This window comes from Haemaphysalis longicornis, unplaced genomic scaffold, assembly GCF_048455015.1.
Source record: "Haemaphysalis longicornis isolate Haplotype H1 unplaced genomic scaffold, Haemaphysalis longicornis Haplotype H1 scaffold_9, whole genome shotgun sequence".
In the NCBI taxonomy this organism is placed as follows: domain Eukaryota; kingdom Metazoa; phylum Arthropoda; class Arachnida; order Ixodida; family Ixodidae; genus Haemaphysalis; species Haemaphysalis longicornis.
In genome coordinates, this window is record NW_027526460.1 from 3,982,956 (window position 1) to 4,001,960 (window position 19,005).

The 19,005-nt window shown below is 46.2% G+C and overlaps 1 protein-coding gene and 1 long non-coding RNA gene across 7 annotated transcripts in view; one reads left to right on the forward strand and one right to left on the reverse strand.

The window, feature by feature from the left end:
* Plexa (plexin A) overlaps nucleotides 1-19,005 on the reverse strand; it is a 380,874-nt gene that overhangs the window by 6,111 nt on the left and 355,758 nt on the right. For 5 of the 6 annotated variants that reach the window (XM_077685386.1, XM_077685384.1, XM_077685383.1 and 2 more), the window contains 13 exons: nucleotides 13,758-14,007; nucleotides 13,432-13,574; nucleotides 12,548-12,699; nucleotides 12,324-12,383; nucleotides 12,026-12,103; nucleotides 11,878-11,944; nucleotides 11,015-11,333; nucleotides 10,833-10,936; nucleotides 5,808-5,904; nucleotides 5,181-5,278; nucleotides 4,970-5,059; nucleotides 4,195-4,364; nucleotides 864-1,076 (listed from right to left, as the gene is read on the reverse strand). In XM_077685386.1, coding sequence (XP_077541512.1) covers nucleotides 864-1,076; nucleotides 4,195-4,364; nucleotides 4,970-5,059; nucleotides 5,181-5,278; nucleotides 5,808-5,904; nucleotides 10,833-10,936; nucleotides 11,015-11,333; nucleotides 11,878-11,944; nucleotides 12,026-12,103; nucleotides 12,324-12,383; nucleotides 12,548-12,699; nucleotides 13,432-13,574; nucleotides 13,758-14,007 — 1,841 coding nt within the window. The remainder of the gene's footprint in view (nucleotides 1-863; nucleotides 1,077-4,194; nucleotides 4,365-4,969; nucleotides 5,060-5,180; nucleotides 5,279-5,807; nucleotides 5,905-10,832; nucleotides 10,937-11,014; nucleotides 11,334-11,877; nucleotides 11,945-12,025; nucleotides 12,104-12,323; nucleotides 12,384-12,547; nucleotides 12,700-13,431; nucleotides 13,575-13,757; nucleotides 14,008-19,005) is intronic. The other variant, XM_077685388.1, reaches the window with a different exon arrangement.
* On the forward strand, nucleotides 15,480-17,371 carry LOC144153707 (uncharacterized). The gene is made up of 2 exons (XR_013319354.1): nucleotides 15,480-15,841; nucleotides 16,407-17,371. It is a non-coding gene; the product is annotated as an uncharacterized LOC144153707 (long non-coding RNA).

Here is a 19,005-nt window from a genome sequence, read left to right on the forward strand (position 1 = left end):
AAATAACAAAAAGTCGTATTCTGACGATGAACTTAAGGGGTGCGATCATTACGCAAAGTGCGATCATTATGTGAGTAAATATGGTATGCTTTGCAGGTTAATACAGTTCGTGCTCTAATTTACCACTTTACGTATTGCAAATTTTTGCAATGCCCATTTTCCCCAATTTCCACTTCACACAAAGCCCACAGCGCAGCCCGAGACAGCCTTTGGGGTCCACAGAAAGGTTGGTTACTGTCACATGCACCCACCTCTGGTGCTGAATTACCCTCAGAATGGCATCAAGAGAATGCCTCACAATGAAAACAAACAACTTTTTGGTTAGACTGTATGCAGCCACACCTGGCTTCACTACCTCAAAGCTCGTGGGAAACTTCCAGAACTCCATAAGAACATTTGCCATGATTATGGTAGAAGCACCCAAGGCTTTATGATTTCTTTTTTTTTTATCTCTGGAGAAATCGTGCTATACAGAATGCTTTTATAGTACTCACAGAATGCACAAGGAAGTTAATAAGAAACACTAGAAGAGTGTTGGCCTGAACTAAAAAAAAATGTCGAATTCTTCTGGTGCATGTAAAGGCTCCTGCTAGCTTCCTCTGCTGCCTTGATAAAGCAATCACACAAGCTTCTGTAACAGGAACAGCAATGGCTGCAGTCACTGTTTTTCTCCTTAGGGAGGACAAAGTTCGCTTCAATGCCAAACATGATACCCAGAGTGATTGTACAGCGACAAATCCCAGTAGCAAGACAGTGACACACTGAAGTTCCCTAGACGGTGCTTATGACCAGGGTAAAGAAACAAAAAATGTCTCTTGGTCAGCTCCCCTCGTGAAGCCGTCATGGTTTTTCTGCCACGGTACCTCTCGACCCAGTCCTTGTAGATGGGGATGTCCTTGGCATAGAGCAGCTTGCTGCTGGGGGAGTCCTTGCCCAAGCGGTGGTCGGAGGTGGAGCACGCGTCCATGAAGGTCTGGGCCACCACGGAGAGGCACGAGTCCACAATGTTGGACTTGCAGATGTCGAACACAAAGTTGGGGTTCTTGATCAGGTTCACCCAGAAGCGCAGGGGAAGGCTGCAACACGGCACCACCAGGTAAACGCACGCGTCCGCAAAACCTTCGCTGCACTACTAGTACATTGCCGGTCATGAAGGCAGATCCAGACTGAACCCTGGAGGAATCACAATCACCCCCACTGCCACACTTCCTGGACTGGCATCTGAAGACTATCGGGCAGGCAAAAACAAATCTCATCTGTTATGCAAAACAAGGCCAAAGCAAATCATTGTACAGCTTACTTTTTTAAAACGAACTCAGTGGCGGATGTTGGAGAGACAAGCTTTCAGTCTTCAGAAAGCAAAAGGCAAAATTGACTTAAACTTGACTTGCTATCAGGTTAGAAAAGCAGAGACCACTGGATGAAAAAAGCAGATGAGCTAAAGCAGGTACAGCTGAACCCAACTATATCAAACCCATTTGCATCGATTTAACCTGTATATAGAACTACTTGCGATCATGGTATGTTTGCGATGATATAGCAAGAATTATGCTTATATTGAACAAAAATACCCGCGACTCCTGACATATTCCGCCGGCATACACCTAAGGTGGCTTAACCCGACCCACTCACGGGCCGCAGGCGGCTCTTCCTCCTCCACCTCCTCGCTCTCCCTATCATGACCGCCGTGAGTGCACCACTGTGTGTGGCGTATAGCGTGGGCCATTCACGTCCCCCAGGCAAAAATCCTGGCCAACCCGTCGTACTTTTCTTGTTTTTCGTTTGCTGTGTTTGTGTTGTTCGCACTGTAGCTAGCATGAAGTGGGAGAAATTTTTTTTTGCCGTGAAGCTGGCAATCATAAATTAAGTCGAACGTGGAGAGTCTAAAGCGCAGAAACGTTTATGTACTAAAATTCTACCACGCAGATTGAGAATTGAATTATGGGAAGAGTTCGCGCTCGTGTCCGTGGTAATGCTGCTGGCAGCTTTGAAGCCAATTTGAGCTTTGAGCAAAAAAAGGTGCGCATTAGAATTGTGCAAATACGGTAACCTTCTTGAAGTAGGTTCTGCTCATACGTCACCAAAGAAAGTGCCCGAAATTGCCGGCTTGCGCATGCTGGTGATGACTTTGAAAATCCTGAAGAGTGCAACGAGTCCTCTGCCAGTGTTGCCGAAGTGTGGAGTGAACTGTCGGAATTTTCAAACGCCACTGCCAGATCAACAGTTGGCATGTTTGTATGTGTAGATGATGGTTTCGCGACCATGGGAGAGTTTGCAAGACTACAATGCCGACATCGTAGCGAGTGCAAGTGAAAGCGTATGCAACGCGGAAAGCAACTAGAGGGAAACCTTGTTAAACCATACCTGACGGGGACGTGAAGAAAGTACGTACTAACCGGCACTACGGTTTATCCGAATGCATTAGGTAAAAGGAAACCAAATTGGGGATTCGGCTTAACTACGTATAAAAAGAAACTACGGCTTATGCGGGCACGGCTTAACGAGATTCCACTGTACTATCCTCTACTCATAACCTCAGAAGTAACTGGTGCACTCGCACTAATCCGGTGCTTGTTTGCAAATGTGAAAGGTTGCTGTCTCAGCTGCCCCCACTCTTTAGACAATGTGTAGAAGCGCGTACTATCTTTAGCAGCGAGGTTGTTCAGGCAGAAGGAGATACAGGACTATTTCCCGCGAACGTGAGGCAGTTTCATCAATATAGTGTTTTTATAAAGGATATGTGCTTTTATGACGTTCAATTCCTCATCATGCTTATATCGAAATATGCCCTATATTGAACTGATTCGGTGTATTTTTGTGAACTCAGGTGACCACACTCCTGGAGGTAGAAAATGCGACATCCCAATGGCGGTGGGGGGAAGGCGGGAATGTACAAAAGCCAAGCAGTTGAGATTGGGAGAAAACATTTTAGTGTGAGAATTGCTCTTATTTAAAACGTTACACTCGCACTAGGCCTCACTCAGGCCAAGGGAAAAGTCCCACTCGCAGTTCAATTACGTGGATTCATTTTGAAGGTGCAACTTCGGGCCTTTCACAGCTGTATCTTGCCAACTATCGAGTTTGTTTAAGCAGGACTTTATCGCGCAGGACTCGGATGTAAAATTCTTTACACTTGAACAGAAAGTTCCACCGTACAAGATATTCTATGCACTATAGCACAAATAACACTGCATACAATGTTGACAGCATGGTTAATGTCTATGTCGAGTTCACAATGAAAAAAAAAAAAAAAATAATAATAATAATAAAAAAAAACGCTTTTCGCTACATTTGTGTACCCAGGAAAACACAGGGCCAGTTTCGTGACGCCAGAAATCTCAGCGCAACGTCTCTTCAAAGCCTTGCACCCCTCTCTCAGGGACCAAACTACCTGATGATTTCCAATCCTCTAGCTTCGTTTCCATGTTTTGTTTGACAATGGTCCACTGGCAAAACAATGCCTCTTCAAAGTTGTCTTCAGCAAAAAACTTCAAAGCGTTCTTCTGCAACAATAGACCTAAATTATAACCTCTCGGCAAATATTTTAAAGTACACGTATTTGTCAAATATACAGAGTAGACCATTTATAACGTAACCGCTTATAGTGCGGGACCGGATATAATGTGGGTTTTTGTGACCACCGTTTTGCCTTCTGTAGAACATGATGTCTAAAACACGGTTGGCCGAACCACAATACCATTTACAGTGCCTGTTTTTTTGGCAGGTCCACTGATTGACCAGCGCATCTGGGGCATCGTTTTAGGGTCGCAAAAAAGAAAGAAAGAAAAAAAAAATGGAACCAGCCATTTGAAGCAGCGTGCACTCCAAGCACTCCTATAACTACTACACACAAAAGAAAAAGACAGGCACCCTTTCGTTTGCGTGTACAGTTTCTACGCGCGTGATAACCATGACTGCCTTTGCTTGATGCACCTTCAAAAATAGTGAGCCCCCGCCTCCCAATTGCAATTTGGAGAGACACTGAAAAGAATTTGTGGCTTCTTTGTTTACTTTGAACCAAGTAATCCCTTATGTGACTGTTTACAAAAAAAACTGGTACCTAAGGGAATACAACACCATGCACTCTCAGTGGCTGCTTCAAACTACTGCAGTTATGCAACACTGGTTGCAGAAGCCTCCCGGTGTTATGACAACACTTCCCCGCAATGGATGGTGGGGGGGAGGGAGAAATACCTGTTGGACTTCCAGGTGTGGACGACCTCTGGGTCCGTAATGCCATGCTGCAAAGCCTGGTCGTCGAGGAAGTCGAACATGTACTTGATGGCCAGGGGCAAGGCGCTGCCCCGGTGGGCCGTGCTGAAGATGGTTTCAAACAAGTCGTCCACAAACTTCTGCAGCGTGCCCTGTGAGCAGAAAAGAAGGGCTCCCCGTTACACTCCGTAGACACCCCAAGCGAAAAGCACCCATTCATCGCGGCAATACTCATTTTTTAACATCATGTGCTGCCTTATGGTCAAGCTCATCTGTAGCCAAGTTGAGCCTGCACAGCTGAATGAGCAGTCAAACAGCTGTGGAAGTGGTGGAGTTGCAGCACTCAGTTTACCCCTGCAATCGTTAATCACCTACAGCAGAAGTAAATGAAACGAACTCTGCACAGTCCAAGTTTTCTTGCAGGACACACATGATGTAATCTAATCTAAAATATTACCCGTACTAAAGAAAACTCGTGTACTAAAACACAAGTCAGGACCATTTTCCTGAGACCATATCATAATTGTAGAAGCCTTTGCTGATCCGTATCCCCAAAACGCAGCGCAAAAACAGTTGTAACAGTCAAAACTTCGCCCACTGTAAACTTGCCTGGGAATTTTATAATTCCCAACATCCTGAAATTTGTACGAGCCCTGAGCGTATGGTAAGGATTTTACTGCAAAAACTTCATCGCATAAATCACAACGGCGATCGTTATCTAAAACCCCTGGCCAATGCACAATGCGCAATTCGTTACCTTTGTTGCAAGTAGCCTCGTGAGGTAGATCTCGGAGACCATCTTGTTCCCACGCTCCCCTTCCTTGTTTTCCCCATCGTGGTGTTTCACCTGCACAGGGACAACACATTGCTCCCCACGTTCTCCCCACATTTTCTCAGACAGAAACACAGTTGGCTCCAGTGGAGACATGCAATGGCGTGAACGAGAAAAGCCGGAAAATGGTGCTCACCAAGTGCCAATACTTGTAACCAGTTTCTGGATCATGGTTCAGTGGAGATGTCGCCCTGCTGAGTGGTGGGCTAGTTTTCAGAGAGAAGTTGAGGGTCTCTGTTTTCAGCGAGGGGAAAGAACACACGGGCAAGCAGGTGAGAAAACCGTTGAGGCAATTTCAGTTTTAATTTTACGCCACAATCAGCCCATGTGTTTTGGATGTAATAGAGGCGCCAGCAGTGTTGTCGCTTGCGACGACTGAACAAGCTCGGAAACTGCAGTGAACACAGTGCGTAGCAGAGAAATGGCACCTTTTTTCGCCATGGTACCAACAACTGCACGTATGTCGGAAGAAATAACCATAGAACCATGCGAACACATTTCTTGTCGACATTATTTTACGGCACTCACACAACTCTTACTGCACATTATGGAAGTACACAAAGACATTGCATTGTTGTTTGAATATTCGTGGATTTATTTTTTGTTGTCTGCTGGTGCTCTACAAAAGGACCTACTGCAAACTGGGGCTTCTAATCTGTCGCGAAAAAGATGCCAACAAACACACTTATTACTGCGTCGAGAGTGAAGGTGCATGAAAAATAAAGAGCACCAAAAACATCAGCAGAGTTTGAAAAGCACTTGCCATATTTGTGCGACTTCTCCATCTTCTCGGACATGATGGAAAGGTTGTACATAGACGACTGCTTGGGAACCAAGGTCAGGTTTGCCCCGTCATTCACCTGGCAGCGGGAAAGAAACAGTGTTGCGAACAGTTGGTGAAAGGCAAAACTAGGCAAATTTACTTCCCACAAAAGCAAGCCCCGATACGCTTGCTGTGTACATTAAGGAGGGCCATTGCTCTTAAAACAATTTCTCTTAATTTTTAAGTAACTCTGTGAAACTTGTCAGTCTTGCTGCTTTTTTTCCCACTGATGCCATTACTTTTTTAGCCTGCAAATTAGTTCCCAAGATAATTAGAGATAATTAGCCATTTTTGGAGGAACAATAGACAAAACAGTGTTAGTCACAAAACTGTAATCTTTATGTTTTCCAGTACTATGAACCCTGGTGAATGCAATATATGAGAGAAGTGGTCTAATTTTACAGTTCATTAAACTCTGGTGGCACTAGTGGCAAGGATCCATTTTGAATGCCCACTTCAAATACCACAGTTTAATAAATGCAAGTTTGGCTTCTCCACTGGTTGGCACGCCAGATGTGGCTGAACAAAAAGGGCTGAATTATGGATTATCAATCTTTACTGGGCTAGGGGTGGCCTGTGGCCTAACAAAAGATGTGAACATGTCGAAATGTAACCAGGCGAACGGCTGGAGAGGAAGGGGAGGACATGGTAGAAGAAGTGACAACTGGGCTAGTTGGTAATGCATTTGGGACATCTTGAAGGTAGCGCAATTAGACACAGATACTAGGAAAAGAGACGACAAACCACCGCGCTGATGGGTATGCCATGGCCTGACGTTAATCGTTGATGATGATGATGGTTGGTGTTTCATGGCGCAAGGCCAACGAGGGCAAAGAGCGCCAAAGAAGAAGTTATATGATGAAGCGAAGTGATTACCACAAAAAGGTAGGTATAAAAACATGTAAATCGGACATAGTAAAATCAATTAAAGGTAATGCTGATGGCTGGTGTATAGGGCCAGATTTGATTATGCGTGATATGAGATAAGGTTTAAAAACTTAACATCTGACAAATAATCAAACACACGTTTCATAGAAACACTGGCATCGTCACCTAGAAATAGCGATGGATGTAGTGGGATATGTTGTCTGTAGAGTTCTCTGAAGTGTTTGTGTCGTGTTGTGTGAAGTGCCTTGCATGTTATTAGTATGTGGACTACGGATAGGCCCTCCCCCTGCTACACAGGGGTCTTGGAGATCCCGTGAGCAGGTGGGAATGTGTTGCATGCGTGTGGCCTATCCGTAATCGAGCCAGGGTAACTTCGTTGTGTCTGTTGTGAGTATCAGTGGTGTATGCTCCCAGGAGTGGCTTTATAATGTGTAGTTTGTTGTCAGTCTGTTGATTCCAGTGCGCTTGCCATGTTGTGCGAAGGTGTTGTCTGATGTGTGGTTTCACGTCGGTGTAGGGTAATGTGGTTATGTCTACTGCATTTGAGAGTGTAGCAGCAGCAGCCATTCGATCCGCTGCTTCGTTCCCGGCTATACCACAGTGGCCAGGGACCCAGCAAAGAACAAGTTCAAATTTGCGTACACACACAGACATAACACCCTTGACTATTAAATTTATAACGTGATTTTTTGAAGACTTTGTTGACGACAACGCCCGCACAACACTGAGAGAATCTGTATATATAATGGATTGTGGGATGTGGCTTTGAAGGATATGATTAACAACCAGAAGTACACCATAAGCCTCTGCCGTAAAGATACTTGTATTACTGTTAAGAGTTCTAGTGACACTAAGCCCGGGCCCATGCGCCGCGCAGGACACCGAGGTGGAAGTTTTAGAGGCGTCCGTATAAAATTCAGAATAATGATACTTCTCCTGCAAATACAAGAAGTGCTGCAGAATTGCACATGAGGGAGCTCGGTTTTTATCTACATGTGTAAATGATGTGGACGTTAATCGTAACGTGCACAATTTCAGGTCTAGCGTCTTCAACCGCTAACTGCTGCTTGATGTACAATGAGTTTGGCATTGCTTGGTACGTCATAAAGCTGAATGATAGGGCTGTGGACGCCAAGCCTGAACATAGGTCTGACAAGAGCGATTGGCGAAGGCTTTTGGTCATAAACACAGACAGAAGAAGAAAAAATGCAAGGGAATAAATGGCAATGATTAAAAGGTAAAAATATCATTTGCTAGTAGTGTCACATGTTTTGCAACATCATACACTTAGCAACGCTAAACTCAATCAGCACAAAGCGTGGAGACATAACTCGGTGACATAACTCAAAGTGCTGTGACGCTCACGCATTCTCACACCACAAAAGAAAGCATCATCGCCGTGGTAGTTTTTTTATATTTATATTTCTCTGCACGAGATGTCAGCAAGCTGCAGCTATCCCTCGACTTTGGCGATGTGCATAGATGCACATTTTTGCAGTTCTCAACGCATCTGATAACGTCACAATTATTTTGTGTTCGTAACCCGATACAGTCACTAAGAGGAATATCTACGTTGAGGAATTACAGAAATGGAATTGAACCTCCCGGCCATTCCAGGAGCGAGAATGGGAAAAATTTTTGGCCATCGGCGGAATTTAAAGAAATGGAATTGTGGAAAGCTTTATTTCCTGGGAAGGAATCGGAACGAAATGGAGCTGCTCATTCCGCAACACTGGTGGGTGTGCGTGCGTGTGTGCATGTGTGTGCGACATTTGATGACACCAGAATGGGCAGGCTCTGTGATGTCCACAAAATTTGCCTGCCTGCCAAAGCAGCTGCCCAAGGATGCATTATTTGGGGCGAGGTGCGGCCCGTCACTGGTCGGCAATGGGAGTGGAGCGCAAGGCGGCACCGCGGCGGCTACGTAGAGCCATTGTTGTTGTTTTCCTCAAGAAAGCAACGGCAGTGTATGAATCTGCATGTTTATGAGCCAAAAAAAAAATTGAAATAATTTTATTAATGCACTAGAATAAATTAATAAATATAAGCTTGCGGCCATAAACAGTAATGCTTTCACACTAATACACGTGAGCAGCTTTAATGTCCCTGCAAACTTTTTATTTCCCATAAGTTAGTGTTATAATCGTTGACCTTCCATGAAAAACATTTTGTAGTGGATTGTAAAGTGAAGTTGGCCCAGTCAACATTTACAAAAACCTGCATTATGAATTTTTTCCTATACTGACCTGACAGAGAAACGAAAAAACAAAAACGCATCACTGGAAAAAAAGAAAGAAAATCCTGCCTTTTCCCTTCGAACCTGTTTGAACCGAAACGGAATCTTGCTCCGGAACAGAACCCGAACCGAACCCGAAAGGCTCGAATCCGAAAAATTCTGGTTCAACACCCTGATTGTTATAAGTGACTAGACTGTATCAAATACAGTATCAATTTTTTTCAAAAATATCAAATATCAAATACCAATTATCAAATAACTGCTTTTGATGTTAAATTAATGGAGGTGCTGTAAAAAACAAGCAGTTATTGCTTAGCCGGAAGCTGCCCTAACATGTAAACGTTAGGTTGCAGTATTCAAAATGGCGGCAAGAGTCAACGGCGATGGCACGAAGGAAAGATCTCGTAGACGCAATCGCAAATTACTCCGTGCAGCGGGATCAAATTTACAGCCTCTGCAAGGCACACTCATCGCCAGCGTAATTTGAATGAAGCTAGCCGAGCTGATGGGGGGTGCCAGCAGAGCATTAGTATGGGCAGATATCTCCCACTTTCGCAGATCCGGGCACATTGCGAAAATCCACTCGACAATTTGAAAATTCGAATATTTGATATTCGATTCACAAATTGAATTAGTTGAGAAGGTACTATTCGATTCGTACTCGAATATTCGAGTATTCGCACACCCTTAGTAGCCAGGAATGCAGCAGATTTAACAGGAACAATTTTTTCAAATTATGCCTGGTTACGAGTCCAAAACGTGTTCAGAACGTTGGATTGGGAACAGGTGGGAGTAATGGTTAATGGAGAATACCTCAGTAACCTCAGATTCGCTGATGACGTTGCCTTGCTAAGTAACTCAGGGGACGAATTGCAAAGCATGCTTTCCGCACTGGGCGAACAGAGTAGAACCGTGGGCCTGAAAATTAATATGCAGAATACTAAAGTAATGATCAATAACCTCGGGACAGCACAGCAGTTTGAGATAGGTGGCGAGGCAGTGGAAGTGGTAAGCGAATATATCTACTTAGGCCAAGTTGTGACCCCAGATCCCAACCATGAGGCAGAGGTAATTAGAAGGATCAGAATGGGGTGGGGTGCATATGGCAGACATTCTCAGATAATGAATAGCAGCCTACCATTGTCGCTGAAGAAGAAAGTGTATGACAGCTGCATCTTATCGGTACTCACCTACGGGGCAGAAACTTGGAGGCTCACTAAGAGGGTTCAACTTAAATTGAGAACGACTCAGCGGGCAATGGAGCGGAAAATGATAGGTGTAACATTAAGGGACAAGAAGAGAGCGGAGTGGGTCAGGGAGCAAACTGGTGTTAAAGACATATTAGTAGAAATTAAGAAGAAGAAATGGACGTGGGCAGGGCATGTAATGCGAAGGCAAGATAACCGCTGGTCATTAAGGGTAACAGAGTGGATCCCTAGAGAAGGCAAGCGTTGCAGGGGGCGGCAGAAAGTTAGATGGGCAGATGAGATCAAGAAGTTTGCGGGGATAAATTGGTCACAGTTGGCACAGGACCGAGATAATTGGAGAATAATGGGAGAGGCCTTTGCCCTGCAGTGGGCGTAGATAGGCTGGTGATGATGACGATGATGACGAGTCCAAAGTGACTAATTCAATCCAAATGCACCATGAAATTGTCCCAAATGTTCACATAGTCTATCACATAATTTATGATTAAAAAAAATGCCACAGGCTATGTAGGGAACAGATGTGGGCAAAAGAAACGACCAAAACTCAAGCTGAGCGCTTGTACACTTTACTTCTGCAGTCTCAAGTTGCTGCAATGACTACGCTGCAACAGAAGCAGGCCAGAGGAGACTGACCCGGTAGTGAGCCAGAGTGTTGAGCCTCTTCCACTCCCCTTCAGCCTTGGTGGTGGAGTCTTCGTCGGACAGGATGAGACGGCCTGAGTTGCCCGTCCTCCACTCTGCGAGGGGGGGGGGAGGAGTTTGAGCGTGGCGGTGGTCCCCTCCCCTACCTCCCGAGCAGCAGCAGCAGCACTCACCCAGGTCGAGGTCGTCCTTGGAGGGCCGCTGGCAGGAGGGCACGTTCTTGTAGATGGCGTCCAGGCCCTTGTCCTTCACCTGGGACACAGTGTCGCAGTCGAGGACCCTCACAGGCGTCTCGGTGTTCTCCCCGACCTCGTAGCTCAGCTGCGCGATCGACACGTAGGCCGTCAGGCTCTTGTAGTCGATGGACTGCCGGATGAGCTTCTCCTCCGAGAGGGAGTAGCGCGCTTCGCTTGTGATGGCGTCCACTGGGCCCTTGTCCACCTGCTGCTTGATGGCCCGGTACAGCACAAACAGCGGCTCGCCTGCACACTCCTGCGACGGCCACAGGGGTGGTCAGCGAGTGAGCACTGCAAATGTCTTCCGCATCTACATGGGGAGTTTCTATATTCAAAAAGCAAAGGTTGTCACTATAAACATTGAAAGTGAACACAAACAAAATATGGGCCAAAACTGTTTTTTCGTTTTTCCGGTGACAGATGATCCTTCCAAAATGACAAAATTAGACAAAGCTTACGGGGTTGCTGTAGGTTTGTTATCCTAGGGTGCATATTATGACCCGTGCATTCCCGAAGGCTTTCTTCGAGCAGAACGACAGAACCCAAAGCAGTCAGCAAAATTTCTTCGCCTTTCCAGAAACGTGTATCCAAAAAGTGCCTTTGAGACACCTTTCAAGTGCACCTCTTTACACAAGCACAGGGTCACCATTTGTTCAATATCAGGCTGTACAACAACAATGCGAAATTACGATTTGATTTAAAGTATATTTCAGCTACGGCTGCACATTCAATTCAGACCGACACAATACACACATACAACGGCGTCCTTTCAGAAAATAAAAGCAAGTAAAATTGCTTACCCGCAGGAACTTGTAGAGCAAAAATGTGAACCACGCTGACAGCATTTTCTCTGCTACCGACTCGGTCCTGTGAACACCAAATTTTTCGTCAGTCACAGTTGGCATACAAGCTGCAGATTCGTAAGGAAAACAGCCGTTCTCTACATACCTCCGTAGAAGTAGTTTTGGGTGACTCTTGCCTTCTATGCATTTTTCAATCAGCTCAGCTAGCAGGGTCTTGAGAATGCTGTTGAAAGAGATGAAATGGGGACATCACATAATTGTAACACAGCGAACCAGCAGTGCGAACTAGCCATCTCATTAATAAACCTAAACAGGACAGAAAGCGAGGTCACTTAGTACGTGAAAATAATAAGGGGGGGGGGTATAAGCAGGCAGAAAAACGATGGCAGAACTAGAGTGTAATGATTTATTGGCAAAACAAAGAGCACAGTTGGTCAACTTACTCGGTACAGTACTCCATCTTGCCCTGAAGTGTCACCATGATCAACGATGCAACGCTCACCCTAAAGGTACGGAGAAGGAAACGGGGAAAAGAAACAACAATAGGCAGGTTAAATTTATTGCACTGAAAAATCTCTAACAGCAGAAAAGACAAGGAAAGTACCACTTGAGGCTTTTTCCCCCTGCCCGCATGCAAAGACAGAAGCAGCGAAGATGTCCCGCTCACCTGTCACGCATGGAGAAGTACCGGTTTGACTCCAGAGTGCGAATGAAGAGCAGCAGGAAGGTCTTGTTCATGACCAGCTGCCCAAAGTACCAGAGCCCCTTTTCCATGTACTGCTTCTTCACCGCATCGATCTGCGTGGGATAAAACGGCATCTGATGCAGCTGTAAATAGCCAGGACTTGCAACAGCTGAGAAGAACAACACTGCCCGCTCCTCACACAAAAGCTCGCAGTATGAATGCTGTAAGCAACAGTCACGCTTTATACGCTAAAGGGACCACTGCCACGGTCTACTGTGTGGCTGCTCACCACGATATGCGAAATTTTTGTGACTCAACAATGTTTTAAGTAGTGCAAAAGAATGCACAGGATGCGAGGTTGCATACTATTGTGGGTACAAAAGCCCGCACCATCCTATGCAGGTTAGCTTTCAACACTCCTATTCTTATGGGCCCCTGCTAAAGGAGCTCTGCTGCTCGGCCTCAGTAGCCTCGGGGTAGAATCACAGGTTTCAGTGCAAACGACCTGGGTTCGAGTCCCAACTGTGCCAGAATTTTTGCAGGACCTGCCATTCCTATTATTTACTGCAAAATGTTCTCACAGCTCCATTCTACGCGTTCTTTTCGTAAATAAGAGTGGTTTGGTATCTTTTAGGTCGGTTTAGGGGTGGGGCTTGGCGTATCAATGCGTGTAGTTAATTTTCTGCACTGCACCCAAAGTGCCAGGCTTGTACTATCTCACTCAGCAAGCACAGGTGAGATGCTCACATCAGCACAACAAGAGTCGCGGGAAGTTATGCACGTGTGAGTAAATAAATTTCCTAAACGTGATTTGACGGCTTGGAAGCCTAGCAACCCCAACAGGGAAGGTTGACAGGACAACTGACCTGCATGTCTCTGAGCACTGGGTGATCCTCCACATTGGGGAACAGAACCTTCATGGTGTACGCCCTGTAGTCCAGGAACGGAATGCCGCCTGCCGTCATGTCGCTCGTCAGGTCGGTCATCTCCGTCTGGAGCTCAGCAAATGCTGCACAAATCGGACGCAGTCTTGGTCAGCACAACAGCCGTGGGATTCCATGCAGGAAATGTGACGGAATGCCCCCAGCGCTACCGACTCCCGCAATCGACCCTCCCTGTGCCGTTACTGTCACAGTTCTGGCACTGCCCACGACTTGATTCTGGACCAAGTCCACGGGTGCCCGCCACTCACCCTCCTTGCACTCGCTGGCGACCCGCAGCTCGAGCACGTCCATCTGCTCCTGCATGGTCTTGAGGACGCGGCTGCTCTCGGTGGACTTGCGCCGGTAGGCGATGAGGATGACGAACACGATCACCACCAGCACGCCCACGCCCACGCTCACGCCGATGATGGCCGGCACGGGCACCGCGCTCTCGGGCCCCGCCGGGATGTCGTAGCTCAGCCGGCCAATCACAAACTTCAGCCGGTCCCCCACCTCAACCTGGGAGGGAAAGAGGAAAAATGGCTTACACCTACTACACTCCCCAATGCGCAATTTGTGCACAGCACGGACTGCAGTCTTCCCGGTCACGGCGCATGGCTGTTGCGTCTCGGGATTAAGTGATCGCATGATCAGTGAACGCACGGCGGCGTGCGCTACTCTGCTGGTATCTTGCAGCACGTCGCCGCCACTGAGCAAGTTGTTGTAAATCATGTTTGAACCTCCCACACAAACGTCACTTGGTTCGGATGAGCCCCGCAACCAGGAGGATGCCGAAAGGCCGATATCCATGCATCACGCAGCGCATGCTGGTCTTCTATGGCGCGGCCTGAGCATACTGCCCTCCCCCTCACACTTTCATCCTCCACTTTCCTTCTGTCTTCGGTGTTTCCTTCGTTCGCTAGTTTACGAGGTTGATGAAGCCGCCAAACCACACAGTAGCAGAGGCTCGAGTACTGCACACCAAAAAGAATGAGCAACAGCACTGCTTCCCTCTTCTTCCTCTAGAGCCTCCCATACAGTTATGGACACATTTAGAAGGAAAAATATAGCAGCAAAGATGCTACTGCATCAGAATGACTCTCGGACCTATCTGGTAACACAAGGCCACCTGCATAAAAAAAATCAGTACATATAAAACAAAGCAAAAAAAAATTTTGCACGCAGTGGTGACATTTAAAATGCCAGATCTATCACACACTCAAACCATGCTTGTCCACTCTCAAGAAGCTTTTGTGTTGAACTTGCATGCATATTGGTCTTCCATGTTTTTTTTTGTTGTTGCATGATGTTACATGTTGCACCCATATGACAATAAGGATAAGCAACAGGTTTACAAAATATTTTTTTTTGCGTGCCTCTACAAAAGCTTATTGTAGTAAACTGTGAGGAAACTGAGAGGTAACGTCCATAATTTGCTTATAAAATAAGCAACTTTTAAATTAATCATTCACCTTATTATCAGGCCATTGTTTTTCAGTTAAAAGTTTTATTGAATACAATGATTTTTCTAAAAGCAGTTGAATTTCCTTTCAATAAAATGAACCTTGAACATCGCATTTCAAGCAACAGAGCCACTTGACAAAAGAGGCAATCACAATGTTGTTCCAAACAATTATGTTTCCTTGAAGATAGATGAAGTTAGAAGCGAGAGAGAGCAATGAAACAAATTACACTTAGTTTAGATACGCCACTCACAACTACCACTCTTCATCTGCCATCGAATTTGCTCATTTTGCTCACCCAATCAAAAAATATTTTATCTTAAAGTAAGAATCTTCAGGAGTGCACAACAAGGCCAGAAATAGGTGGCTCTTCCAATTCTGTATTGGCGAGTGTTTACAAGACGAGTGCACTTGGCCAGACGGCGAGACAGGAGGAGGCCTTGGACCCGAGCCAGCAGGAAAAAAAGACGGGCTGCCTCGAAGGGGAGGGTGTCATTGCATCCTTGTCCACCGAAGTACTTGTTTGCCACGATAAACTCTCCTCAGCTATGGAGCACAAAGTAGACCAGAGGCCCGGCTGCTGCGAGCTATCAACAGCCACTTGTGAGTTGCGGACAAGTGCTAGCCGGGAAACCTTGGCACAGCTTTTTCCTATCAGCCGACGACCCAATAACGTATGCTGATACGAATGTCGGGGCACGGGTGCGAGAATGCGCACTTCTCCAGTGCCGAAAGAGGAGCTGTTGGGGGGCAGTCATCAGAGCGACCGGTAAGCTGCGGCCTCCTGAATCTCCTGGCCGTGACTGCATTGGCAAGACAGCTGGGGTGCTGCCCATTTCCTGCAGTGGATGTGCCCCGACCAGGATGAATGCACAATTGGACCAAAACGGGTGAGCAGTGCTTTCAAAAGCACATTCTTTGTTCAGTAGGACTGCTGTGCAACATTGCAGATGTTTGATGCCGGCCTCTGCATTGCCAGTGCGCTGCATGTGCATCCCTCAGGAGACAAATGAAGAGCCAGACTATGCATGACTCCACTCCTACTTTGCTTCCTCGAAACGTGGGATCAAATGGCACGGTCCAGGGTGACTCTTCCTAGGATGGGATGACACCCTGTGGTCATTTTTCCTCACATTATTGAGGGCTAGCTTTAAAGGGGCCACGAAAACAAAATACAATTTCGTTTAATTTCAAAGAACTGACCTCCAGTACCTCACTCAACTCCGTTCCAGCCTCGAAAGGCATTCTTTAGGCGAGTGAAAACAAAAATAACTTAGCAAGTGCTGCAAAATTTTCAAATTTGATTGATTGATTGTAGGGTTTAATAAGCTGACGTAACGCAGGCGATGAGGCGCGCCATAGTGGAGGGCACTGAAATTATACTGACCAGCGAGGGATCATTAATGTGCACCGCAATCTCATACACATGGACTTTTTTGCTTTCACCTCCACCAGAAAAGCGGCTGCCGCAGCCGGGAACTGAATCCACGACCTCGCGCTCAGCAGAAGCACAACGCCTTAACCACTGAGCCACCGCAATGGGTAACTGTTCAAATTTCCCGCTACAGTGACGTGATATGGTAGTATGGGCCAGCACTAGCAAAATCATTATCCGTGTGTTAAGTGCATGTTCAAGTGGTGTGATCTGATGGATCACACACCCAATCATGTTTCTTGGCGTTGGTCTTGGTGGGCAGCTGCCAATCGAACAGACAAGATGCTGTGACGTCAAAGTTGCCGGAAAGTGGCTTCACGTGTTTTCTTTAATATCTCCGTTAGTCGTCCAAAGTTTGCTATGAATTGCGGTCACTGTTATAGGGACAGAGCAGTCTTTTTAACAAGCCCAACTGGTATTTTGTCTTTATGGCCCCTTTAAATGCTTGTCGCTGACACGATAGAACATTATTTCTTTCCAACCAAACTCCCATGCGACGCCTTCAACATTGTCTAACCACAATGCTCACAAAGGTAAAAAACTGCCATTTGTCCTCAGTAAACCGCTGTGCTGTCATGCCTTGTTCTGCTTCAGATTGGGAATTTATTCTCAGCCAGTTTGACAGTGCGAGTGTTGTCCTCAAGTACGCAGCAACAGGAGTTGAAAATTACATGTGCCTTCGCATGCGTAGCAAAGCAGGTATAACCTTGCAGACAGTGTGCATTTGATCCAGGGGATATATGCATTACTGCCTCCACAAAGAATGGGTTGCTCAGCTGTGGAGCGTAATCACAGCCAGTTGGAGTTAATCACAGCCAGGACTAATTTTTTTGTTGCTCCGCATAAATCTCGTAAAAGTGTGCCCGTTGGACCACCATCAGCCTATTCTCCCACATTAGGTAGGTCAGCCTGACTAATCACGGAGAGGACTTTAGGCAGCGGGTGTACCGGATAAGGCAACAAACTTGGGTGGACGACACCCTGGCTCAAATCAAGAGAAGGAGGTGGAGAACTGACACCCTGTGGCCCACCAGAGTAATGGAGTGGCTACTGACAGACGGGAAGGCTGCAGGCAGGGGAATACTGACAACTTGGACGAAGGCATGTGACAAGGAAATTTCATGGCAAAGAATGGATGCAGACATTGCAGGATAGCAGCCAGTGGAAGTATACAGGGGAAGGTTTCATACTGCAGTGATGATGATGATGATGATGCACCCCCGTATGTTTTTGCAGGTTGCTAGACAGAAGCTCTGCGAGTACCCGTTTTCACTTTTTCTGCCAGATGAAGATTTGCTTCCTCATGCCTTAATTTATCCACTCGTTGCAAGTGTGTAACAGTGCGACGGACACTTGCATTTTCCCACAGCCCCCACATAGAAGCTATCCTAATAGGCACATTCCGTCACCTGACCATGGTTCCAGCTGGTTAAGAGATAGATTCCAAGTCTGATATTTGTTTTAAGTGACGCTTCTTATCCCAACTTTTTGCCCCACACATTTAAAGAAAGGGCTGTGTTTTAAATGGTGCCCTTGGTTGGATTCAAAGATTTTTCAGGTAGGTACGAACTGCCACTTTTAGCAAAAGCAAGTACTTGTTGCTATACAATTTGCCAGGAAAAGCGGTACAGCGGAAAACAGGCAAGCTCAAGGGAAGATGCTTGCCACAATGGGGCACTTCATGACGTTCGTTCTGTCCCTTGCCTTTTTCCATCAATTCCATGCTATACTGCTCGTTACGCCGATTGCCAAATAGCCAAACGGTAATTATTCTGCACTCAAATTTCCAGCAGTCCACTAAATGCAAGTTTCTCAGGGCCTAGCAGGTGAAAGCTCAGTTAGGCATAAACTCGTCTGAGCTGATGAAATGATTCCTAAAAAATCCTGCTTGCTTCCAGCTGTTTCTTGTTTTGAGCATCTACAGGACGTACCAGCCAACCTGCAAGCAGACATCGGCGCTCGGCTCAATGCAACAGCCCATGGACAACGACAAGCTTCCCACAGGGAATCCTAAGCAAAGACACTGAAAGTCTTTATTGGACAAACAGGTTTGTAGCTTGCTGTGTACGTTCCTGTACGAGTTTTCATGATATTAATAAAGCCATCATTTGCACCACTGAGTTCGTCCCTTTATTTTAACCAGTGCCAGCATCTCGGTAGGCCAACAAGCAAACATGCTTGAGGCTTTGGCTTCAAAAGTGACGCAGATGCTGGAACTGTCAGTAATGGCTCAATAGCAAATGATAAGTGCTTTAGCACTCGAGATTATGCAAGCCCTTGCTTGGCAGAATTTGCAGTTACAATTCTCCTGACGCACTCCCCTGTTTTGAACAAATAACGGCAGTTGACAGTGATCCTGACAGCTTCTAAGAACGTGTGTGTGTATGTGTGTGCGTAGCTTTAAAGCACATAGGCACTTCTCGCCTGAGCTCTGTCAGCAAGGTTTGTACAGAGGCAAGGTGGAGTAAACGTAAACGATTGTCAAAGCCATCGTCCTTGCGTTGGATGGAATGACAAGGTAAAGCAGAAACAATGTTTATCCTCTTTTTTTCTCTCTGCTCTTTGTGCCCGTCTGCCATTGTCCTATACCTGTATAAAAAAAAATTGGGGTTCTTGTAA